Source organism: Girardinichthys multiradiatus, chromosome 1, assembly GCF_021462225.1.
Source record: "Girardinichthys multiradiatus isolate DD_20200921_A chromosome 1, DD_fGirMul_XY1, whole genome shotgun sequence".
NCBI lineage: Eukaryota > Metazoa > Chordata > Actinopteri > Cyprinodontiformes > Goodeidae > Girardinichthys > Girardinichthys multiradiatus.
Window position 1 is genome coordinate 37,685,202 of NC_061794.1, and position 26,325 is coordinate 37,711,526.

Consider the following 26,325-nt stretch of genomic DNA (forward strand, 5'->3'; position numbering starts at 1 on the left):
AAGCTATGAAAAATACAACTTGCCTTATTTCTAAGACAAAAAGCAAATACAGTTACTCTATTAGTATAAGAGCAGATGACAGTAAATCCCTGGGGCCTCCTCCCATGGCATTTTACCTTCAGTGTGACACACTGAATCTATTGTGACTCCACTTATATTGACTTGTATAACTGGATGAATGCCAGAAGAAGAGGGTGTGATGTGTCTGTATGGCTCAATGTCTGTTTCTACCTTGGATCTAAAAATGCTAACAGGAAATCTTGTTGTTCTTCTTGTTCGTTTCAAATGTATATAAAAAAGATAATGGAATCCACAAAAACTTGTTTAGTATATATATATATATATATATATATATATATATATATATATATATATATAAATATATATATATATATATATATATATATATATATATATTAGAATATCGCTGAAAAGTTAATTTACTTTAGTAACTTAATTCACTAAGTGAAGCACATTATATAGATTAATTACACACAGATTGGTGTTTAAAGGCCATTATTTCTTTTTATTATGATTATATTCCACTTACAGCTAATAAAAACCCAACATTTTACATGAGAATATTACATCAGACTAATAAAAATTAATAATTATTATTTATTATAATCATTTAATTTCGCTTTGGGATCAGTAAATTATTTTTAATTGAATTTGAATTGAATTAAAAAAACATTTTCAATAAAGAAATGTGGACTTAATGAAAGTATGTTTAATTCCTGCTTAAAGGTTGTTATTTTGAAAGGGTTAAGCTGACAAACAATCCCAAATCATTGAATATCACTGTAGTATGTGCCAATAACTAGCCAAAAGGTTTACCTTTGGTCTCATCTGACCAGCACTCTTTGTTCCACATTTCCACACTTTTTAATAACAATGTCTTTCTTCTGGCAACACTTCCATAAACACCAAATTTGTGAGCTGCAAGAATTAAGGCCAAAAAAGGATTTCTTTTTTCTCATCTGACAACAGCATCTTATTCCAAATGTCGGTTGTGTCCCTTACCTGACTTGGGAGCTTAGGATCTCTGCAAATCCTCCAGTTACCAAGGGCCTCCTGTCTGCCTCTCTTATTAGTATTCTCCTTGTCCATCCTGTCAGTTTACGTGGACAACCATATCTCTTTAGGTTTGTAGTTGAGCCATACTCTTTCCATTTTTAACAGTAAACTGAACTGTGCTCTTTTAAATTTTCAAATTTATCTCTGTGTCTTATGACCTAACCCTGCTGTGAAATTCTGTACAACTTTATCTCTGCCCTGTCTAGTGTGTTCCTTGGTCTTCATGATGCAGTTTGTTCACTAAATGGTAAATGGACTGAATTAATATAATGCTTTTCTAGTCATACTGACCACTCAAAGTGCTTCACACTATAGCCACATTTAAGTTATACTATAGGCAACTTGGGGTTAAGTGCCTTGCCTTGCCTTGAATACAAGCCACAACCTTCCGATTGCAAGACAACTACACTGCTCTATTAATGCCCCACTAGTGTTCTCTAACAAACCTTTGAGGCCTTCAGAAAACAGCTGGATTTATACTGAGATGGACCCTCTTAACTTACTAGACCATGTCTAAATGCAAGTGGTTACACTGGATTTTATTTAACAGGAATTAGGGTACAGGGCGCTAAGTTCAAATTCACACCAATCTTTTCAGATTTTTATTTGTAGAAAATATATATGAATATTATTGCATTTGTCTATCTTTGAACACACTGCATGATTGATATGCTCAGGATATGTCCTACATCCCATCCCACCCCTGACCTTGAGTAGAACAAACCGAATAGCAGATGAATGGACAAATAGATTATAAATGTATTTCAGATATCTCAGATATGCTGCAAGCAGTATTACTCTGAGCAATTCATATTTTCTGCAGTCACTCCTCCTACAAGAACTTAAAGCAAGGATAGTATGTCTTTGATGAGCACAAAGCCATGTCTTCCAGCTGTGAGGTCAGCTGACAGATGGCCTGGCCTCTTCCTCTTCTTGGTCACAAATACCAGCCCCTGTCAATCAGCCCACACAAAGACCCAGAGGGAGGCCGGCCTCTGGTCTTTTCCTATGGAAACATGTGAGAATGTGACTAGCTGCAGAAAGATAATGAGCTTCAGTTCTGAACTTGATTGGCATGAACAGGACCAGAGGTTGGGACGTGAGGATTAAAGATGTTCTGTCATGGTCAATCAGAAGTTAGCTGTTTCAGGATGAGAGATGACAGCCTTTTTAATAATAAACCCAAAGAATGGCAAGCAGAAACACCATTTATTCAAAATGAGACTAAGATTTAGTGACTCTGGGATAACTGCTTATGTGATTGTGTTTCCAGGATTTGTTCTGTGTTGTATTTTGACATTATGCAATAAAGACTTGTTAATTTCAGTGATTTACTGGTGAAATCGTACAATAGCAAGGTCTATAACTCTGTGCTTAGACAGTCCAGCTCCACTCCAGTCGTAGTTCACTCCAGTAATAGTTCTCCTGCCCTCATCCTTAACATTTCTAAGTAAGGTCAACTAAATTCTCCATCCTGCTTCACTAGCAGACCCTGTCTTGTCATGCACAGTGATTCCTGCCCTTTTCTATTTTTCCCTATTCCTCTGCATGGACCTCCTCTTGTGTTCTCATGTCTACTCACCCTTGTGTAACGTTTACTCCCATTCTCCAGCTGTCTTCCTTCCTCCCGTGGCCCCATTGGTCTGACAACAAGCTCTGCTTGTTCTTAAAAACCAACGCTGTCCTTCATTCCTTCATCCCTAAGTATATCAACCTGTCTCATGAGGAGTTGCTGCCATGTCCTAGGGATGCCATTGATCAGATATGGTAGACTACTGTGGATTACATCATTGCCTGTTTAGGAAGCTCCCTGCTCCTTGCTTCTTTCAGAGGGAGCGGGTGTCCTTTAACAGAAGCTTATAGTAAGAAAACAATAGAGTCATGCAACCGTTAAAAAACCCTATAAATAACATCTTAAATGGCAGCATTTAGAGACTTCCCTCAAATAAATTATGACTATTAGACTCTCAGTTACACTTCTTATACTATATTTGGTTACAGCAGAAGGCCACTCATATCATGCCCGGTTCTGGTGGATGCTTCTTTCTGTTAAAATGGGGTCATTCCTTTCCACTGTCACCACATGGTTGTACCTTATAAGGGATTGCTGCAAAGTCAGTGACAGTATAATTGGCTGTTCTTCCAATGAAAGATAACTTTCTACCAATTGGCATTAAAAACTGAATTTGACTGCATTACATTATAACTATGATTAAATAAAATGTATGCCATTTGAATCTATATGATTGGTTTGATTTGATTATATATTTTTGGATATAAATCAGATTTATTTGTCTTGTAAAGTGACTTGAGGTGACATTTGTTGTGAATTGGTGCTATATAGATAAACCAAACTGAACCAAAAATTTCATTGAAAATAATTTGAAGACTGTTCTAGGTCAGTTGTTTGATGAAAGTTTTAATAAGGTATTTGAGTTAGGATCAATCTAAACAATACTAATAAGCTGCCAATCTGAGGTGCTCTCAAAACCTACCTCCATTTCACACCCCTGTGATGCCACATTGTTCGTTTTCACTCACCTGTTGACAAGCAATTTTGGATAATTTTATTGCTCTTAGTATTCAGGTACTTTTAAATAATTATGGAGATTTAAAAAATCTTAAAAATGCTTAAATATTATGAATAATGTTATTCAATATTAAATGATTGTCTAAATATTTAACATTAGAAAAAAACAATAGTTTTATTAAAACCTCTGATCAAATCAGAATAACTCTGATGACCTCCTGCTGGGAGATATGATTTTTCAGAATCACATCACATTATTTCCTTTTTCTATACTATGAGTAAAATATAGGAAATTACTTTAAATCACCAAATAAATAAATGATAAAATCGATAAACATTCCCAGGCAAATCTCTCCATTGTGTACTTGAACAAATAGAATACAGCAGAATAAACAAACAACCAAAACTGCAAAAGTATGGAATTGCAAAGCAGCTAAAATAATAAGCAACCTTTAAACTTCAATTATTTCAGTGCTTTCAAATTTGACCAAGCTTCACAGTGCTCTAAGCAGAATGTGAGTAGTTCCACTTATAAATCGTTTACATTATACATATTTGAAGTTTGCACATGCTTCATTTAACAACTTGTTTTATTGCTCATTGTGAGTCCATAATGAATTCCTTAAATGAACTGTATGAAATGACTTGTTTGTTTGACAATCACTTCTCATTAATTACAGATTTAGAGTCCTTGGATAAAGGCAAATGTAAAGTTAGTTTATTTATTTATGAACATTTAGCTTCCAGAGTAAACACCTCTGATATGCAGGTCAGTTACATACATTTTACATACTGTTCCTGCAAGGCAAAATAATCTTGCTATACTGCTCTGTAAAGCTAGAGCTAAGTTGAGTTATAAGTTATTTCTCTGGCTTACTCTTCGGCCTGGAAGTTTTGTTTAATGAATCTGCTTCAGTACAGTCAGGCAACAGTTAAATCTTAGATACATTCACTACAATTTAAGTTATCAAGTTATCATTTACAATTTTATACTTACTTACATAGAGAAATCTATCTCAGTTCTGGTTGGGGTTTTGGTTACAGTAATTTTCACTACATATTTAACACATATCTTCACATGGAATGAGTTCCGGTATGTAGACGTTTGAGAAAGAGTGTAATGTTTGGAATTTAATTCCGAAAATTTAACAAAACTTAACACTTAACAAAAGTCAGGTACATACATTCCAATTAATCCTAACCATTGAACAGTGCCGTAAGATTCAGTTATTTCTTCAAATTGGATAAAAAGTGTTTCTGTCTAAGGAAACCCAGCAGATTGCATCCAGTCAGTGACTTGCAGCCTTCCCTCCTCCCAGATGAGCATGTAGAGGCAGTGGACAGTCACTGGCGTTGAATTTGCAGCAATCCCTCATACTGAGCATGCATGTAGCGACAGTGGAGAGGAAAAACTCCCTTTTAACAGGAAGACCTCCAGCAGAACCAGGCTCAGTGTGAGCGGCCATCTGCCACGACCGACTGGGTGTTTGAGAGAACAGAGCAGAGACACTTAGAGAACAAAGAAGCACTGATCCAGGAGTACTTTCTATGGGAAGGAAAAGTAAATGTTAATGGATGTAGCTCCTTTAGTTGTTTCACCTAGAAAGAAAGAACAGATAAACTCTGAGCCAGTTTTCAAGGTTAGAGTCTGAAAGAGAGCACATAGAGTTAGTTACAGTTAAGCTCAGTCAATCTAGGAGAGAGAAAGGGTTAAACACTGAAAAGACAGGGCCTTGTGAATCATCGGTAGAGGGTGTTAAGTTGTTGCCAGCAGAAGCTTGGACGATGCCTCTCTCCAAAAAGGTGTCACAGGTAGACACAGAGTCAGGCCAGGTGTAGCTTCTAGGAAGAGAAAAGAGAGAGAACAAAGTTAAAAGCTGAAATAACAGCAAATAATACAAAATTGGAGAGTAGTGTGAGAATGTAGCGAAGAGGTCATTATGTCCTCCAGTAGCCTAAGCCTATAGCAGCATAACTACAGAGATAGCTCAGGATAACCTAAGCCACTCTAACTATAAGTTTATTAAAAAGGAAAGTTTTAAGCCTAGCCTTAAAAGTAGACAGTTTGTCCATCTAGAGCCCACTGATGGTCATTGTTATACTAAAAACCACAACGCTTGGGATACCTTTCTCTGTCAGATTGACCATAACCATTGGAAAAGAGACGGGGTCATACAGGTAGCAGAAATGGAGGCTGTGTTTGCACCTCAACCATAACTGAGCCGGTTCGGGCTAAACCTGACTCCCCCTTAGTCCATCCAACAGGGAGGGCAGAAGACGGAGGTAAAACTAAGGAAGATAGCTCAGGATAACCTAAGCCACTCTAACTATAAGCTTTATCAAAAAGAAAAGTTTTAAGCCTAGCCTTAAATGTAGACAGAGTGTCTGCCTCATGGACTAAAACTGGGAGCTGGTTCCACAGGAGAGGAGCCTGATAACTAAAAGATCTGCCTTCCATTCTACTTCTAGAGACTCTAGGAACCACCAGTAAACCTGCAGTCTGAGAACGAAGTGCTCTGTTAGGAATGTATGGAACAATCCGATCTCTGATGTATGATGGAGCTAAATCATTAAGGGCTTTATATGTGAGGAGGAGAATTTTAAATTATATTCTGTATTTAACAGTGAGCCAATGAAGGGAAGCTAAAGTAGGGGAAATATGATGTCTCTTTTTAATTTTCATCAGAACTCTTGCTGCAGCATTTTGAATCAGCTGAAGGCTTTTAACTGCATTTTGTGGACATCCTGATAGTAAAGAATTACAATAGTCCAGCCTTGAAGTAACAAATGCATGGACTAGTTTTTCTGCATCACTCCTAGATAGGATATTTCTAATTTTGGCAATGTTCCGGAGATGAAAGAAGGAAATCCTAGAAACCTGTTTGATATGGGATTTAAATGACATGTCCTGGTCAAAAATAACACCAAGGTTTTTTTACTTTATTATCGGAGGTCAATTTAATGCCATCCAGGTTAAGTGATTGACTAAGCAGTTTCTTTTTTAAAGACTCCAGTCCAAAGACGACAACTTCTGTCTTGTCTGAATTTAGAAGCAGAAAATTTAAAGTCATCCAACTTTTTATGTCTTCAAGACATGCTTGTAGTCTAACTGGTTGGGCTCATCAGGATTTATGGATAAGTAAAGCTGAGTATCATCAGCGTAACAGTGAAAATGTATTCTATGCTGCCTGATAATTTTACCTATTGGAAGCATAAATATAGTAAAGAGAATTGGCCCAAGTACTGAACCCTGTGGTACTCCACAATTAACCCTGGAGTTTAAAGATGATTTATCATCTACATGAACACACTGGAATCTGTCAGACAAATAAGATTTAAACCAGCTTAGCGCTGTTCCCCTGATCCCTACAGCATATTCCAGCCTGTCTAAGAGAATATTGTGATGCAAATGCAGCACTGAGATCTAATAGAACCAGAACAGACACAAGTCCATTATCTGAGGCCATAAGAATATCATTAGTGACTTTCAGCACAGCTGTTTCAGTGCTATGATGAGCTCTGAAGACTGACTGAAACTCTTCAAACAGGTCATTGCTGTGTAAATACTCACACATTTGATTAGCAACAATTTTCACAAGAATTTTAGATAAGAATGGAAGATTGGATATAGGTCTGTAATTTTTCAAGTCATCTCGATCAAGCGAAGGTTTCTTAAGCAAAGGTTTAATTACAGCTAACTTAAAAGCCTGTGGTACATATTCATTTACTAAGCGTAGGTTAATCATACGTAAAATGGGGCTGGTAATCAGCAGGAACACTTCCTTAAATAATTTGGTTGGGATTGGGTCTAACATACAAGTTGAAGGTTTAGATGAAGCTAATATTTCTGATAACTCAGGAAGCTTCATAGGATCAAAACAGTCCAAACACAGATCAGGTTCTACAGTTACTTCCAATGTTGTCTCACTTGCTGAGGATGAAGTTATCATCCTCGGGAGTGTGTCAAAGATTTTCTTTTTAATAGAATCAATTTTATTTTGGAAGAATCCCATAAAGTCCTGATAGCTGAGAGCTAAGGGAATGGATGGCTCAACAGAGCTATGACTCTGTGTAAGTTTAGCAACTGTATTAAAGAGAAACCTAGGATTATTCTTGTTTTCTTCTATTAATGATGAGAAATAAGCTGTTCTAGCTTGCTGAAGTGTCTTTTTATACAACAGTATGATATTTAAGTAAGTTTAGCAACTGTACTAAAGAGAAACCTAGGATTATTCTTGATTTCTTCTATTAATGATGAGAAATAAGCTGTTCTAGCTTGCTGAAGTGTCTTTTTATACAACAGTAGGATATTTTTCCAGATTAAGTAGGAATCCTTCACATTTACCTCCAGAAACTTTATCAGCCAAGCTAACTTTAAGCTCAGCTTGACTGAAAAAGTGCACAGTGAAATGTTTGTCCCATTTTTGCAGACAGTGCTGTTTTAACATACCTTGTCAAAATCTGGCCCTAATGTTTGACAATGACCACATCTGCAACCGCGCACTGTCACAAGGGAGTATACCAGAGAGAGGGAGGGCCCTTACAGCATCACAGTGTTGTTACAGTACTGTTTGGCTGTTCACCTTCCCTGTCTCCTCCCACTCGTCTCTACCCCCATCCTCCCTCTGCAGTGGACGTGCATCGCATTTGGAGCAGCAGGCAGCAGGTGGAGATGACATCATCTGCACTGCAGCACACTGCAGCACTGGGTCTGAACAAAGACATGTCAGCCTACTGCTAACTATCCCCGACTCTTTCCTTCTGTCTCTGTGTTTGTATCTCTTCCCACATATCAGACAAAGGCAAAATGAGAGCACAACCTTAGATGTAGGCATATGCCTCAACCTTTTGACTCTTTTAGCAACCCATACACTCAGACCAGAGTAGGCTGGCAACTATTCACTACCTTACCATCCACTAGCCAATATGTTGATGGATAAGGATAAATATGGCCTAATGGGACGTTCTACAAACACTTTGAGCAGTTTGCTGTTTATTATGAAAATTATAAACTGATCTGACAGTATGCTTACTGAGGTAGTGTACAGCACACAGAGGAATTGGCCTCAGAGGCAGGGGCCTCATTGTGGTTCTTTCAGCCCATTTTTCACAGTCCAGCATACTGTCACAGAGAGCAGCAAATTATCAGCCAGTGGCATTGTGCTTTTCTTTCCAATGATAAAAGCTACTTGACCTCCTTTACTGTGTCTCACAGTGACATTAGCTCTCCATGGAGCCTTTAGCTGGGGCTACCAAGTTACCACGAAGTGCAAATGTCTCCAGGTCATGCTGTGAAGGCTCCCCACTTCAAGGCATCAGGTCCCTACCTAAGCACTCAGCACTGAAAAAATAGCATGCAGAAAAAGATTTATAGATTATATTTTTGTTTGTCTATCTACATTTTTGTCTTGTATACTGGATCCCTCTCTTCCCCTTCATCAATAAGCCAATAGCACACAGGCAGGGTATACACACACAGCCATGCTCCTGTCGCCTAGTTACCACTCAGCAGCAGGTTGCCACAGAAACGGCCTCATAGTAGCTAAATGGGGAATGCTAATGCAGTCTTCTAGGCTCCCTGCTGCAGTGGGCTCTCTGTGCCCATCCCAATCCACTGTCTGTGTGTGGTATACCTTATGTGTGTGTACATGCACACTGATGCTCATGAGGCCCTATTTTCTGTTTATGTGTATGTGAGCTCATTTTTTGTTTTGTTTAACCAGATCACCTTTTAGCCGCTAATTCTTAAACTAATTTCAGACCTGTTTAAAGGGAACGTCTTTACAGGAAATTACATAAACTGCTAAACCACACAAATCTAAGGTTTGTGGTTAAATGGTCAGTACAAAATGCCCAACAGGCGACCACTTCTTTTTGGTGCACAAAAAGGTTGCGTACAAAAGAATAAAACTACAATTATACCAACTTGCTGGAAACCGCTTTATAGTGTGAATACAGTGCAAAAAAGTTGCCTATTAAACGTATTTCATCTAAACACACTATTAGTAAGATAGTTAGAGAACTTTTCTGAAGAAAGACCGGAGCTACCAAAGAAAGCTAGTCTGCTGGGGCAAATTAAAAGTCCCATATGTCTTATCTAAGTTCATTAAGTTTGCTACACAATGTTTTTTTTACAAGTTAATATAGAAGTGTAATTTTTAAAGTTTTAGCTGCTGACATGTTTCCTATATTGACATGTATGCAGTCATATTGAAAATTGTGTGTTACATACTGTATGTCTAAATGTGAAAAATTAATCATGCCTTGTCAAACATCAGATTATGCAGTAGGTACCATATCCTGTCAAAAGGGGATTCTTTGGAACTAAGAACATTATTATTTATACATATGCCAATTAACTATGTTTTATGGTCCCTGTTAAAGTCAACATAATTTATTTTTATGGAGCAATAAATGATTATTTTATGTGACAATGACAATGTACATTATGTACTTGACTTGGAATTTGTATGATTTGCTTGAATAATGTTTTTTTTGTAAAGTGCCTTGTGTTGTGAGTTGGCGCAATATAAATAAACTGAATTATATTGAATTGGCATGTTTATAACTAAAAGTGATTAGGTATCATAAAACAATCATTAGTGGGTCGTGCATTTTTTCACAGAACAAGTTACCTGTAATCTCCAATGCTCTTTCAAGTCTCTAAAATATACCACACCCTTCACTTTTTTTTTTTTTTACCGCGTTTACTGAGGCAGTACTTTACATATGCTGAGACACCACTGTCTCATTTTGAACTCTTTTTGTTTGTAAGAATCAACTGACCATCTGGGAATAAAGGTTGAATCTACTATGAATGCTCAAAATGCTCAAATAGGTTTTAGCTGAATTATTTAGAAAGTAGGTCAGGCTGCCATCACTTCAAGCCTCTAGCATGCAGAGGTGAGTAAATTTTCCTCTGTACAGATTAGGCACCTGCAGGGTTTAGCATGATATGTTGAAGGTTAATTGCTGCGATAGATTGCCATTAATTAGGTAATTACTGCAGCATTGCTGTAGGACTTATTTAAATCTTTTAACAGTGGTGTATATGTGTGGTAAATATGGTATTTTGTTTCATCGCAGTTCTAGTGTGTGTGTGTGTGTGGGGGGGGGGTGAGGTGGGGGGTTACAATGAGGGTCAAGCCACAGCTATAAATTACTTAGATCTCATAACTGTAACAATTGCTTATGTGATGTTTCTTTTGACTTTTTAGTCTTGATTAAATTAACATTTAGATCAATGGACCTAGATAAGTTTTTTAAGTCTAATCTTAGCCACCCGTCTAAGGCACAATTATGTATAATACCCTAAGAGGATGCTGCCTAAGGAGGCCATATTGATGCTGGAAGGATAAAATCCTGTTTGATGCTACACAAAGCATAAAAGGTTTACCTGAGGAGAATATACAGCCAATATACAGGCTGATGAAAAACGCCAGCATGGTAAATTACTGGGCGATCGAAGTAGAACGTTGTCTCACTGTTACATAAAATCAGTATGTGATCAGAGTTCTTGACTTCTTTCATTGTAAATTGTGCTTCACTAAAAATATAGGTTAGTTGAGCAGATGGCAGGTCTGGCAGTGAAACCACTTTTACTGCCACAGACCTTTAAAAAAGTAAACTCCTGTCATCAAATACAGCTCCATCCATCTTGATGTGTGAAAAGGCTGTTTTTTTCAAGGACCTCAGATAGCTGCATAGGTTTTGATTTATTTTATACTGTCAGCTTCTTAATCCCTTTTCCAAACAGGTGCAGGGAACATGGCCATAATGGGGTGTATCGTGTATCTAATCAGCTGGAAAAGACCTTCAGTAGGGTGTTATCTGTAGAGTATTGTCTGTCTTTCAAACTCTGTAAGTGCACTGAAGCTTAACTGCTCTGTGAAAGAGGTTTAATGTTGAAAGTCATTAGCAGATGACTGATTGGATGTCTCGTGTGACTAAGCTAGGTCAAATTATTTTAGTATTCAGTCTCACAATCTATCAAAAATCTATCTGATGAATACAATCCTTTTCTTTTCATTGAGTGATCTTTCCCATTTATAATAAAGTAAGGAGATTTTTCCATATTTGTCAGGACTAAAATTTTATTAATAATCTACACTAATATATTCAATGATTTTTGTAAATTATTAATGAGAGCTAGTAATCAATGAAATTAAAGATTAAATGTATTATTAATGCATGGTGGCGCAGTTGGTAGCACTGTTGCCTAGCAGCAAGAAGGTTCGAATCCCGGCCTGGGGTCTTTCTACATGGAATTTGCATGTTCTCCCCATGCATGCATGGGTTCTCACCGGGTACTCCGGCTTTCTCCCACAGTCCAAAGACATGCTGTTAGGTTAATTGGTCTCTCCAAATTGCCCTTAGCTGTGTGAATGAGTGTGTGTGTGTGCATGGTTGTTTGTGTGTTGCCCTGCGATGGACTGGCAACCGGTCCAGGGTGTACCCCGCCTCCCGCCCATAGACTGCTGGAGATAGGCACCAGCTTCCCTGCGACCCACTATGGAATAAGCGGTATAGAAAATGACTGACTGTATTATTAATCAAACTAAGTTTTAATCAAGCAAAGGAAACAAACAGCCAAATAACTCAACAATGACAAACAACGCCTGTAGACTAAAGGAAGAAGTTTAAAAAGTAGGAAATTAATGTTCAAAATATTTTATCTAAACTGATTAAAAGCTAAGATTTATCAAGTTTTTTGTTCTCTCAGATGTTTATGGAAAGAGGTTTTACAGCCCAGTTTCGGTCTAATTTATACTGTAGAGGTGCGTTCACACTGAACGTGAATGACACGACTGGAGCGAGCTATTTACATGTTAACCCTATGTAAAGGTGCGTTCAGAAGCGAGGCGAAGGACGCAAAGGACGCGATGCGAACAATGTGATTAAGGCGACTAGAGCTGAAAAATCGGAACTTTTCTGTTCATTCAAATCGCCATATTTTCAGCACAACAATTGTCATTCAAGTATGAAATTCACAGCAGATGCTCAGGGTACATATATGTTCATGTAGGAAATTATATTTTAGTCATAAGTATTGAATTTACAGATGCATATGTCAGCAAGCCTGATTTCTAGGTCGCCGATCAGCCCTTATTACGTAATTATTCAATATGCTACTATGCTACATTTTGTTGTCATATCAGCTCTTGCCCATTGTATTTTGCCTGTCCTCGTCCATATGTTTAGGCACAAAAATGTTTATTATATTTAGAACATGTGGACAGTACAATTTGGCTGTTTAGCTATTGAGCTGAGATTTATTCACTCACCGAAGACAACCGTTCTGCAGCGGGGATGCAGCACCTGTAGTTGGTGTCCCGTAGGCTGATTCGTCCCCCAACATGGGGCAGAAGGTCCTCAAACTGGGTCCTGGATAGACGGAAGTGCCACTGAAAGCGAATGTGATCCAAACACTGCTCCTGGAGTAAGTTGTGGTGCTCTCCAACTGATTCCGTCTCTGGTGAACCCAGGGACATCAACACCAGCAGTGTTGTTTGGCTTTCTCCATGTTGAGTTGAACCCGGCAAGCAGCAGTTAGAAGCTCCTCCTATTTAATGATGCTGTAAAGGGAGTGGAACGAGTGGAGCGTTGTCGCCTGTTGGCCACACGAATTGCTGGCGGAATGTGAGGCAAGCGACAGCACATGAATCTGGCAAAAAATTTGCCAAAATTGCATTCGGTGTAAACGCACCTTGAGAATTCAAAGCCTCAGGAACACCTTGAATTGTCAGCATTCAGCACCAACGCTGCCACTTAAGAAATAATCATAAACATCTCACTATGGTCCATAATCATGCTGTTCTCAATCACAGAACTAGAACAGTCCCATCATTTAGTTGGGCTGTCGGAGGAACCTCAGTATGAACAGCTGTCACTCAGACTGGCAGGCTGTTGGTTTTGGCCCAGGTCATTGGATGATTTGGTGGTTTCTCACTTTGGATTCAGAACTGGGTTGGATATGAAGAAAACAAACGAAGAATAGCATATGATGCAAAACAACAAAACAATGATCACAACCAAATAAAAAAAAAATCATCAGGCCCAGAAAACCCCCTTAATGGGTTTGTTCTTTTTTCATTTCTGAGGACAAGTCTCAGAAATAACAAATCAACAATTCAGAGATTAATTTTAGCTAAGGGAAAAGCTACGTCTCAGGCAGTCAATGAAACATTGGATTCATATCATTTTTTCTAAATTGCTTTCTTCAGACTCTGAGAGACCAAAAATGTCCCTATTTTTATGACTGGGATTCTTTACACTTAACTGCTTCTAAAAATCAAAACTTTTATAAAAACACAGATTCACATCTAGAGTTTAACACAATAATATTTACTGTATATAATAATGAATATTCTGAAATTTGCAATATAGGATCATTCATTTATGAGCATGGACAAGTATTCAGACAATACTTTGTAAACTGTGAACAGTCCTAAAATGTTCATGCTCTGGTGATTCCACATCACCTGCACAAATTAGAAGTTGTTTTGACTATCCCTATGGACGGACAAGGACATTCAAGGTAACTTGGAGAAAAGCTGCTCCTATAGGTGAAAGGTCAAATCTGAGATATACAATAGGATTTTGCTAAAGTAATCATACAGAAGAAGTTTGCGATTAATACTATTTTTATTTTGACAAGACAAGCTATTTATGAAAGAATTTCTGTTATTTTTAAAACTTAAAGTAGCTTCATCAGCCTTACTGCTACTGAAAAGTGGACTTGTGCATTTGTTTCTAAATGAAAGATTGCAAGCCCTATGCAGTTTGGCTCATGTTGGTACAGCTTGAGGTGCATATTGAGTGATCATTTGTGCTGTCAGGATTAAGGCCTCCGTGCTGGAACGAGCATTCTGACTTTTGTGTTTCCTCAGAGCTGATGCTACTTTTGTGTGCTGACGCATTTATCTTCTGTGTCCAACTTTTCATCCAGATAACCAGTTCAGAATGTCAATCCTAGAGCGCTTGGAGCAGATGGAGAGGAGGATGGCAGAAATGGCCAGCCACCAGCAGACGAGCAGTGCGGGGAGTGGCGGATCTGGGGGAGGAACAGGAGGAGGAGTTGGGGTTGGGGGAGGAGTGGGAGGGGGTAGTGGAGGAGGCGGTGGAGGAGGGAACAACAGTCAGTCACAGGTAAAAGTCACATCATGTTTGAAGATTGTTGTTGCATGTAACAGTACCTAGCACATTCATTATACTTTTCTATCACTGATTGATAAAATATTGCAAACCACAGAAATATATTTTTCAATAACTGTGTGCTTTCTTATGTATTTGAGTGTGCATCTGGCCAGACGCAGGCCAGCAGCTCCTTTGAGAGCCGTGTTGTAGTAGTCTGTGAGAAGATGATGAGCAGAGCTTGCTGGGCTAAGTCCAAACATTTAATCCACTCCAAGACCTTCAGAGGGATGACACTCCTTCACCTAGCTGCTGGCCAGGGCTACGCCACCCTCATTCAGACACTCATCAAATGGCGGTGAGGATGAAATTATCCAGCATTCTATGTAATCGGCACTGGGATTGATCATAATGGTTCACCATAACAAATATTAGAGATGCTTATTATTTTCCCTCTCTTGTGCAGCACTAAGCATGCTGATAGTATTGATTTGGAGCTAGAAGTGGACCCTCTAAACGTTGATCACTTTTCCTGCACACCTCTGGTAAGTGCCAAAACTCTCTGTTTAAAAATGCATAAATTGCTAATTTTCTGACTTGTTTGTTGCTATTATTTCGTCTGTTTCCATTCCAGATGTGGGCATGTGCACTTGGTCATCTAGAGGCAGCAGTGGTCCTGTATAAATGGGACAGGCGGGCCCTTGCCATCCCCGATTCCTTGGGTCGCCTGCCTCTGTCAATCGCTCGCTCTCGTGGCCATACCAAGCTGGCTGAGTGTCTGGAGCAACTGCAGAGGGAAGAGCAGCAACCACCAGCCCCTCTGCCTCCCACAACTCGCATGTCTTTCTCCCCAACCCCTGACGCACCCACCTCCGACAGCTGGATGGTCAGCTGGGCAAATGACAGCATAGTAGCTCCCACTGGCAAGAAAGGAGGTCCTGCTAATACAATAACCACACCCAGCACCGCCAGCCCCAACCCAGGTTAGTCTAATTAAAGAACGATCGGTGGAAAATCTGTTACCTGAAGGTGTGTGACCACTAGAGAGCCTTCCAAAAGTATTCATACCCCTTGAACGTTTATGATTTTTACCACACTAAACTTCAATGTGTTTTATTGGAATTTTATGTGATGGGCTAAGAAATTCAATTCAGTCTATTTATATAGCACCAATTCACATCACATGTCGTCTCAAGGCACTTTACAAAGTCAATTCAGTCGAATCATACAGATTTCAAGTCGAGTACATACATTCCAATTAATCCTAACTATCAAACAGTGCAGTCAGAATCAGTTTATTATTCAAATTGGTTAAGAGTTTTTCTATCTAAGTAAACCCAGCAGATTGTATTGAGTCAGTGACTTGCAGCAGTCACCCCTCCTGGATGAGCATAAAGAGACAGTGGACAGTCGCTTGCAATGACTTTGCAGCAATCCCTGATACTGAGCATGCATGTAGCGACAGCGGAGAGGAAAAACTCCCTTTTAACAGGAAGAAACCTCCAGCAGGACCAGGCTCAGTGTGAGCGGCCATCTGCCACAACCGACTGGGGGGTTGAAAGAACAGAGCAGAGACACAAAAAGAACACAGAAGCACTGATCCAGGAGTCCTTTCTATGGAAAAGAAAAGTGAAAATTTAATGGTTGTAGTTCCTTTAGTGGCTTCATCTAGGAGAAAAAGACAGCTAAACAACCGAGCCAGTTTTCAAGTCAAGACATGATTGTGGAAAATGAAACATGGTTCATACATTCTTTTCAAATAAAAATCTGTGTGTGGCATGTGACTCTGACACCCCAAAATAAAATCCAGTGCAACCAACTGCCTGTGAAGGTCACCTACTTAGTACAAAGTACATGTGTGTAAACTGGTCTCAGCTTAAAAATGACTAATCCGTTAATGCCACAGAGGTTTGTTACCCACATATTAGACAGTTCAGGGAGAAAGTTGTGGAGATGTTTTAAGCAGGGTTAAAACAATATCCCAAACTTTGAATTACTCACTGAGGTCTATTCAATCCATCAACCGAAAATGGAAAGAACATGGTACAAGTTTGATCAGATGTGATCAAAATTTAACTTCTTGGCCTACATGCAAATCGATATAAGTGACAGAAAAGTTCTGTATATCACTCTGAATATAGCATTACCATGGTGAAACACAGGGGTGGCAGCATCATGCTCTGGGAATGCTTTCAGCAGTGCAAATTCAGGGCAAATCATTGAACCTTCCAGCAGGACTATGACTCTAAACGGATGTAGCCAGAGCTACAGTGGGGTCATTTATATCAAAGCACCTCCATATATTAAAATTGTCCATAAAACTCACACATAAACCCAGTAAAATACATTAAAGGTTTTAAAGTTAGTAAAGTGAGAAAATTTGAAAAAGATGCATTAATGTTTTTTGCAAGGCACTGTATTTTTAGGTTAATCAAGCTTATGAAGTGTTCAAATAATGGTGGTGCTTTTTTATTTTATTTTGCAGATTTAAGGCGGCCAAGATCAGAACCTTCTAACTGCTACAGCAGCGAGGGCCAAAGAGACCTTCCATTAGCTAAAAAACATAAACCTAACCCAGAATTATTTAATAATCGACCTGACAAGCCCATGTCTGTTCCTCTGAGCCTGGAGCAGCAACATATCCACAAACTGTCCTCTAGCACTAAGAGCGTGTCTTTGGAAGGCCTGAGTGCAGACAAAAGTCTACCAACAGGAGGCAGTACTGGGACAACCAGATGGACCTCCAGAGAGAATTTCTCCCACAGCAGCCTCGGGAAGAAGGCACTGGGGATCAGTGGCGGCAGCAGTCTAGGAAAGGAGAAGCTGGTCAACCGACTGCGGCAGCGGGAGCAACTAGGCATGCTTGTTATGGCAGACAGAGAAATGGCAGATTCAGAACTTCTATCATATCGCGAAGACCTGGAGAACCAGGACTGTCTCACTCAAATGGATGACCTACAGGTGATCAGAAAAAGTGTAAATAGTCATCTTGGTGTGTAAACTATAGCTGTAGTGCAGCAAAAGGATGATTTTAAGACATTAGTCTACTTCTAGACTACTTTATATCAGATATAATATGCAGTCTCATGGAGTAACTAACAACACTGACAATGCCACCTATATTTATTGGCACCCCTGATAAGGATGGGTGAAAATCCTTAAAAGAAAAGCAATCTTTTAATGCAGAAGCATAATGTCTCATTGAAATCAGTCTTTTAATTTGATAGCTAAAAAAAGCAGGCTAAGAAATAGTTGTCAGTATTTTGTACAATCTCTTTTTCCCAGAAGAACAGGACTTATCCTTTGACCATTCCTGTCTGAACAATCTCTCTAGATAGTACAGGATCCTTGGTTCTCTCTTACACTGTCTTCTCTACAGATTCTTATTCATTATCCTCTGGAAGGATATGCCAGTGTCAACCAGATTTTCATTAAAATTATTCTGCTATTTTTAAGGAGTTAATGATGCAATGCCCAAAATAGAGTAGAAGTAGAGTTTAACACCTGTGCTACTGAGAACAAATTATAGGATTTACACAAAATCCTTCCGAGGGTCGCATATGGCCCCTGGCTATACTTTAGACGCCCCTGTTTTGGAGGTTTTACATTTTTTATTTGTTGTTCTGGCTGTAGATGTGTAATACATTTTTCCTAAATTCTAATGTTTAACAAGCATCTGTTTGACACGAATTGTTCGGTTCTGGGAGTCTAATTTTACAGTTTTTTTACAAGTGATGCCAACATACAGTATTTGTCAACTGTTTCTTATATATAGTAATAAAAGTGCAGACATGAAATGATTTGCTGCAAAAACGTGTACTAGCAGAGTTAGGGAGCTGTGTGGATGCACTGAATTGCCACTTCCTGCATTTGCTAAGTAATATACAACAAAGCCATTTGGCACCCTGTCAGTGACCATCACTGCATAATAAACTCTCCTTATTGATCTTCTTTAACAGCCAAGACATCCTTCCAGGCATCCATATCAGTCTAATTACTTCTCCAAAGGATGAAATGCTGGATTAAGTAATTTAGCCTTTAGCAATTTCTCTTTTATTATATTTATCTTTTGTCCTGCCATTATTCCCACATTGTTGTCTCACGGACAAACCATTAAACATTATGCATAAGCAGACTGTGCAGATATCAAATTGATGAAAATTTACTAGATAGGTGCTGATGTCAGTCATCTTTGTTTTTCTCAAAACAACAGGTAAATATGATGACTCTGGCAGAGCAAATCATTGAAGCAACTCCAGAAAGAATCAAAAGGGAGAACTTCAGTGCTGCAGACTCTGGGCCTTTAGACACATCAGCAGTCAGCACCACTATGAACTGGCTAGCCAGCTACCTGGGAGATGTAGAACAGCTGCCAAGCATCATACACCTACGGTAAGGAGGACCGTGGAAAAAGGATAATACAGTGGGTCAGTGGGTCTCAAAAGACTTCACACTACCTGTAAAGTTGTAAAAAGAATTGTGAAACAAGGTTTTGTATGTCAAAAAACAAGACTTTAATAAATTATTTGTAATATTTTTTTTACATTACAAAAACCTACCATTGGTTTGTACACGTTTTATATCAAGTTCATAATGAATTCAATATGCTAATTGTAGATGAGTTAAGACCACAAAAGAATATATTAATTTAAGTATATATTACTGAATAATATCTGTTGAGATTTTATTTCAATTCAAAAATGGTTTCTAAGATTATTTACTCTACATCTTCAAAAGAAAATAGATGCAATGTTGAAGTAAGCAGCAGAAAGAAAGTAGTTGTATGGCATGTACATATACAGTACTGTGAAAAAGTATTTGCACCTTTGTACTGCGTTACAAATGAACACAGGAAAATGTTAATCAGCTGACGGCTCAGTTGATTATTAAATAGTGACCCAATGAAAGAAACCCGTGCTTGCAACACATTCCCAAAAAGCAGGGACAGGGCCAACAAAAGACTGTGAAAGTTGAGGAATGCTAAAAAGACATCTGTTTGGAACATTTCACAGGCAAAGAGTTTATCTGGAAATAGGTGAGTGTCATGATTGGGTGTAAAAGTAGCACCCCTGAAAGGTTCAGTCTTGAACCAGCAAGAATGGGGTGAGGTTTACCACTTTGTGAACTACATGAGCAAATATTCCAACAGTTTAAGAACAACATTTTTCAACGTAGAATTGCAAGGAATTTAGAGATTTCATCATCTAGAGTCCATAATATCATTAAAGATTCAGAGAATCTGGAGAAATCTCTGCATGTGAGCGGCAAGGCTGAAAACCAACATTGAATGCCCGTGACCTTCGATCCCTCAGGAGGCACTGCATTAAAAAGCTGACATTATTCTTTAATGAATATTACTACATGGGCTCAGGATCACTTCAGAAAGCTGTTGTCAGTTAACATGGTTCTTCGCTACATATGCAAGTGCAAGTTCGAACTGTACCATTCAAAGCAAAAGCCGGTCTGTCAACAACATTCAGAAACGCCACCAGCTTCTCTGGGACCAAGCTCGTCTAAGATGGACTGATGCAAAGTGGAAAAGTGTGCTGTGGTCTGACGAGTCTACATTTCAAATAGTTTTTGCAAATCATAGACGTCGAGTCCTCTTGGCCCTAGAGGACAAAGGATAATTAGCGCAAGGTTCAAAAGCCAGCATCTGTGATGGTATGGGGGTGTATTAGTGCCCATGGCATGGGTAACTTGCACATCCGTGAAGGCACCATTATTGCTGAAAGGTATACAGGTTTTGGAGCAACATATGCTGCCATCCAAGCAACATATTTTTCAGGGACCTCCTGCTTATTTCAGCAAGACAATGCCAAGCCGCATTCTCCATGTGCTACAACAGCGTGACTTCATAGTTAAAGAGTGCAGGTACTAGACCGGCCTGCCTACAGTCCAGACCTGTCTCCCATTGAAAATGTGTGGAGCATTATGAAGCACAAAATATGACAACAGAGACCCTGGACCGTTGAGCAACTAAAATTGTACATCAAGCAAGAATGGGAAAGAATTTCCCCTACAAAGCTTCAACAATTAGTGTCCTCTGTCCCCAGCTTATTGAGTGTTGTTAAAAGGAAAGATAATACAGTGGTAAACATGACACTGTCACAGCTTTTTTGGAACATGTAGCAGGCATCAAATTCAAAATAAGTGAATATTTGCAAAGAAACAATAAAATTGGTGTAAACATTAAATATCTTGTATTTGTAAAGTATTCAATTACATATAGGTTTAACCGGATTTGCAAATCATTGTGTTCTGTTTTTATTTATGTTTTACACAAGGACCTAACTTGGAATTGGGGTTGTAACACATGCTAAAGTAGAGCCAGACTGAAGCCGACTGTTAGAGCAGAAAAAGTAGGAACCCATTTGTATGTTCCAGATCCATGTTTGGTTTAAAGCACAGTTTATTTTAGTATAGAATGATTCTTAAGGTGTCCCTCAAAAGTAAAACCAATTTGTTTTAATAACAGATTGACAGACAAATGGAAGCCACAGTGGTGCACTAAAGATAAGCAATTATAATAATATCAAATAATTGCACAACTGAATCAAAGTCAAAGTGACATACATTCATAAAGGAATTAACACTTCTATGTATTTTCTAGTCTATTGTTTTTTCTTGTCTATTCAGTCTTTTCAAGTATGAATGGCCTGTTTAAACTACAGTCCTATGAAATAAACATTTGCCCCCTTTTTCTTCTACTTCAATACTTTTAGAAAAGAATATACATTGTTGAAGTAAGACATAAAAACACTAAAACAGCTAAAAAGATTCTAAAAACATTGCTTTTTTGATAGATCTCTGTACAATGAACCACTGACACCATCATCTAACCCTAACCTGAGTCCTCGGGGGTCTCCGCTTAGAGAGGGCCCATTGGAGAGATCTGTGGTCCCTTTCCCATCTGACTGGAGTGAGTTCATCAATGCCTCCAACAGCAAAGTGGAGCGAGACTTGGCCCAGCTGACTCTGTCAGATCCTGAGCAGAGAGAGCTCTACGAGGCCGCCCGATTGGTCCAAACTGCCTTCCGCAAGTACAAGGTACAGTCCCGGGGTTCAGGTCCTGAAAGCTGTCTATGCTGAAGCCCAGACACATAGAGCTACAGGCGAAGGATTGGTGTAACTGGATGGATTTGTTTTTGAATTTTAGGGATGAAGGATTCCCTTTAATCTGGCTATGGATTGAAGTTCAACATATGTAATGTGGTTTATTACCTATTTTGTCTTGTGTTGTACTGTTTCTAATTATGGTTTTAATTAATTAATTTCAATCTCTATATTTGTCTAATTCTCTGTATGTCTACTTATAACTGTATTATAATATTAAGAGAAAACACAAACATGTCCCTGTGGTTCCAGCATGGAAAAGGTGGCTTGAGCAGAGCATGGCCTGGCTTAGGGGAGCTGCATTGACCCCATATCCCTGCATTACTTAGAGACATTTATTAAGCAAATGAGCTCCCACTTTGTCTTTGTCTTTTCCCTCGTTGCCCAGTCGCATTCCTGAACTTCCTACCCAACCCTTGAGATACTTCCAATGAGTCTTATTATCACAAACTGTTCACTGTCGTTCACAGTTGTCTTTAGCCCATCTGCCAGCTGATTCTGAGGTGGCTCTCTGTTGGGCAGCAGGTCACTTCCTCCACTGTTTGACAGGTGGTCTGTCCACAAAGTGTGCTCTTTATCTGAGGCGGGTTCATGTGCTAACCATGACAACACCTCAGCAACCTACACATATCCTTTGTGGCAGAAAGGAGCTCCTATTGTAACTTCTTACCTGTCCCACTCTATTTTCCAACAGGGGCGGCCACTCCGGGAGCAACAGGAAGTAGCTGCTGCTGTTATACAACGTTGCTACAAGAAATATAAACAGGTAGGCAATGAACACCACAAAATTGTTTCCATGCCTGAATATCTCTACAGAGCAAAATTCAAAATGTGTCTTTTTTTCTAATTACAAGCTAACATGGATAGCCCTAAAGGTAACTTTTTTGGTCATATCCTCGTACAGCATGAACCCACATCATTCTTTTCATCAAGCACAAAATGACACATTGATGTGTTCTTGTCCTCAGTATGCACTTTATAAGAAGATGACGCAGGCCGCCATCCTTATCCAGAGTAAATTTCGCAGCTACCACGAACAGAAGAAGTTCCAGCAGAGCCGGAGGGCAGCCGTGCTCATTCAGCAATACTACCGCAGCTACAAGGAGTTTGGCAAGCTTAAGCCCCATCACCGTGGGGCTGCTGCTGCCCTGGTGCAGCACAAACTGAGGTAAACACCTAAGTACGGGGGGAATTAGGGAAAAATAATAGCATATATGCATTCTGCTATAGACTGCTGGATGCAGGAAGAACCTCCTCATCTTGGTGCATAACAATAAAGTGACAGTTAAATTATGAGGCCTGTCTGCATGACTGAAAAAGGCTGAATGTCTTGAATCACTTATCAACAAAATCATTAGCAAAAATAAGTTTGACAGATGATGTGTAATCTCTTTTGGTTTATTAAATACTTTGTGATTTGTTATAAACTCTAATACATTTTTTGCTGAATGATAAAGTTAACCTAAGTGTTTCTGCTGTTTTATAGAGGGAGTCTGCTCACAAAGAGGCAGGATCAGGCTGCAAGGAAGATTATGAGATTCCTACGACGCTGCCGTCACAGGTAGGTCCAAACACCAACCCAAGCTAACACTCTGAATAAAGTGCCTTTCAAAAGTATTCATACCCCTTGAACCCATTCATATTTTGTCAAGTTACAAACATAAACTTAAATGTGTTTAATTTGGATTTTATGTGATACACCAACAGTAAGTATCAGAGCATGTGGGAAGCATTTGTATTCAACCCTTTTTTGCTCTGAAACAACTAAATAAATTCCAGTTCAAATAAACCAGTGTGATTAAATCTGAGTGGAAACACAACTGTTCAGTGAAGGCCTAAAAGGCCTCACAATGTTAGCAAACAAAAAGCATCATGAAGACCAAGGAACACTGTTCAGTCAATCATCTAACCATGGAAAACGTATGGCACAATTGGAAATCTATCTAGAAATGGTCATCCACCTAAACCAGTGGACCAGACAAACAGAGCATTGTTTTACGAGAAGAAGCCAAGAGCCCCATGGTAACTCTGGAGGAGCTGTAGAGATCCAGAGCTCAGGAGACAGAATCTGTAAACCGTAAAATTAATAGTCATACAACCCACAAATCTGGTCTTTATGGCAAGAAGAAAACCATTGTTGAAGGAAAACCATAAGAGGTTCAGTTTATTGTTTGCCACAAGCAATCTGGGGACACAGCAAACATGTGGAAGAAGATGCTCTTCAGGAAGGACAGAGAAGATGGTCAGAGTTGATAGGAATATGGATGGAGCTAAATACAGAACAATTAAGGAGGAAAACCTGACTTTAGACTGGAGCATAGGATGATCTTCCAGCTGGACAATGACAGAGCTACACTCAACAAAACAATCAATACAAAAGCAAAAGTTTTGAAGTATATATATATTCTGTATTTTTTTAATGCTTATGAGCTAAATGTATTCAAGTTTGTGGTTTTAACTTGACAAACTGTGAAAACGTTTGAAGGCATGTAAATTATTTGCAAGGCACTCCAAATAAACATCTTCTATTCTGCTGGTTCGTGGCATAAAAGTGTACTTTACATTTAAATAATCAATAAGCCACAGTAAAATTAACAGTATATAATAGCAGTAAGTATACCCCTGTCTAATACCACTTAACTTTTAATCATTTCCCACATTGGTGATATTGCACAGTGGTGTTCTTCCTTCCATTGTATGCTACCCTAACCAGATAATTTTACCCATCTCTTTTTTTTATTTTGCTTAGTGTGTTAGATTTGTTATTTTTTGTCTTCCTGAAAACAATCATTGGTTTGAGTTCTCCCCACCCCCTAAGCTACTTCTACCCCCAGCCGTCCTTGCCCCTCCTTCACAGTGCTTACTGTGTGCTAATAGCTGTCTGGTATTGTTTTGCTGTTTATGCCAAGCCCCTTGATGGACCATAGACTGTTCAAGCGGGTGAGTGCAGCCTCAGCAACTCAGTTCGTGACTCCCTTCCTCTCTTTCGGTCTCTCCCTCTTTCTTTCTCTCCATCCTTCACCTGTTTATTTTATAAAACTTTCTCAAACTTCTCTTATGTTTTACTATCGCTCTTTAATAAAACTCTTATTTCCTTCTGAAGTTTTATCTTTGGCAGGCTATTCCTTTTCTCCTTTCTCATGTTCTCTTCTCATTTTCCATCACTGTTGCTTGATGCCTGCTTGCATGAAGGCTGTCGACTGGAGCCACAGGAGGACTGAGACACTTAGGTTTAGACCAGAGTCTTCCTTAACTAACAAAATGCTTATAAATGACAATGTCACTGCAACACTTACCAAAGACTTTTCTGATTCGCTTTATTTCTGCCTTTCTCTCATTGAAAATCGCACTTTTTTGTATTATTTCTATTCTTTTTTATTTAGCTTTATGTGGTTTTGCAAATTGCCAGTTTTACAGTACGGGAAGCTTTTTCTTAACGCTGTTTTATCCTGCTGCATGTCAAGTGGTGACATCTATGGGTCTTGCTCTTCTACTTTTAGGCATGTTATGAACCTGCTGTTTCTCTAGTAGTTGTCTCTCCGGCTGGCTGGTTGGCTGACTGACTGACTGTATACTCTGTTTCAAGCCACTTGATAGACTGCGAGGGGAAGCTCACCCTTCAATTTCTGGTTACTAATTTCTGTGAAGAAGTTCAGTGGGATTCATCAAACGAATATAATTTTAAAAACAACTAGCTGATTATAAAGTACTCTTTAGTGGGATAAAAAAGGTTACCCTGCTCTTAGAGCAATAGGTTTTACTGCTGAATAGGATGTTGTGACACCAAACCTATTGTTGGGGCCAGAGAATAAACATCTTGTGTTTCAATGATTTCACACACAAAATCAGTTTCTGTGCAAGCTCATATCTCTCCATCAATTTATATTGAGGTATTGCATTTGTAATTACCAGTATGCAGACTGTGTTTTGCTTATACACTCAACAAACTTTGTTCATATCTTTCAAGTTTTTTCCTGTTTTGTCATGTTACAATCACAAACGTAAGTCTATTTTTGGGTATTTTGTTTGATAGACCAACACAAAGTAGTGTATAGTTGTAAAGTTGAAGGAAAATGACGCATGGTTTTCCAAATCTTTCACCTTAGATGGTACCTAATTCTTAAATAAAGTCCACCTGTGTGTGTAATTTCATCCCTGTATACATCCAGTTGTTCTGTGAAGGCTTAAAGATTTGTTGGAGAACATAAATGAACAAACAGCATCATGAAGACCAAGGAACACAAGAAGGATGCTTGTCAGAGTTGAGGGGATAGAATTAAATACACTGCAATCCTGGAAGCAAAGGCTGCTAAAAACTGTAAGACTTGAGACCGGGGCGGATGTTCCCCCTTCCAGCTGGACAGTGACCCTAAACATACAGTTACAGTGGTTTGGATCAAAGCATTGGAATGTGTTCCCATGGCTCTGTCAAACATCTAAACAAAATTGAGACTCTGTAATACGAAAGT

General features: G+C 38.9%; 1 protein-coding gene across 6 annotated transcripts in view; it reads left to right on the plus strand.

Annotated features, from left to right (window-relative positions):
• The window catches only part of camta1a (calmodulin binding transcription activator 1a), a 492,714-nt gene that overhangs the window by 459,864 nt on the left and 6,525 nt on the right, over positions 1–26,325 (plus strand). For 4 of the 6 annotated variants that reach the window (XM_047362441.1, XM_047362464.1, XM_047362457.1 and 1 more), the window contains 12 exons: positions 14,556–14,755; positions 14,902–15,098; positions 15,207–15,285; positions 15,375–15,723; positions 17,226–17,701; positions 18,954–19,132; positions 21,547–21,790; positions 22,551–22,622; positions 22,711–22,731; positions 22,825–23,024; positions 23,343–23,417; positions 24,766–24,796. In XM_047362441.1, the coding sequence (XP_047218397.1) occupies positions 14,556–14,755; positions 14,902–15,098; positions 15,207–15,285; positions 15,375–15,723; positions 17,226–17,701; positions 18,954–19,132; positions 21,547–21,790; positions 22,551–22,622; positions 22,711–22,731; positions 22,825–23,024; positions 23,343–23,417; positions 24,766–24,796 (2,123 nt within the window). The remainder of the gene's footprint in view (positions 1–14,555; positions 14,756–14,901; positions 15,099–15,206; positions 15,286–15,374; positions 15,724–17,225; positions 17,702–18,953; positions 19,133–21,546; positions 21,791–22,550; positions 22,623–22,710; positions 22,732–22,824; positions 23,025–23,342; positions 23,418–24,765; positions 24,797–26,325) is intronic. The other 2 variants (XM_047362449.1, XM_047362482.1) reach the window with 2 other exon arrangements.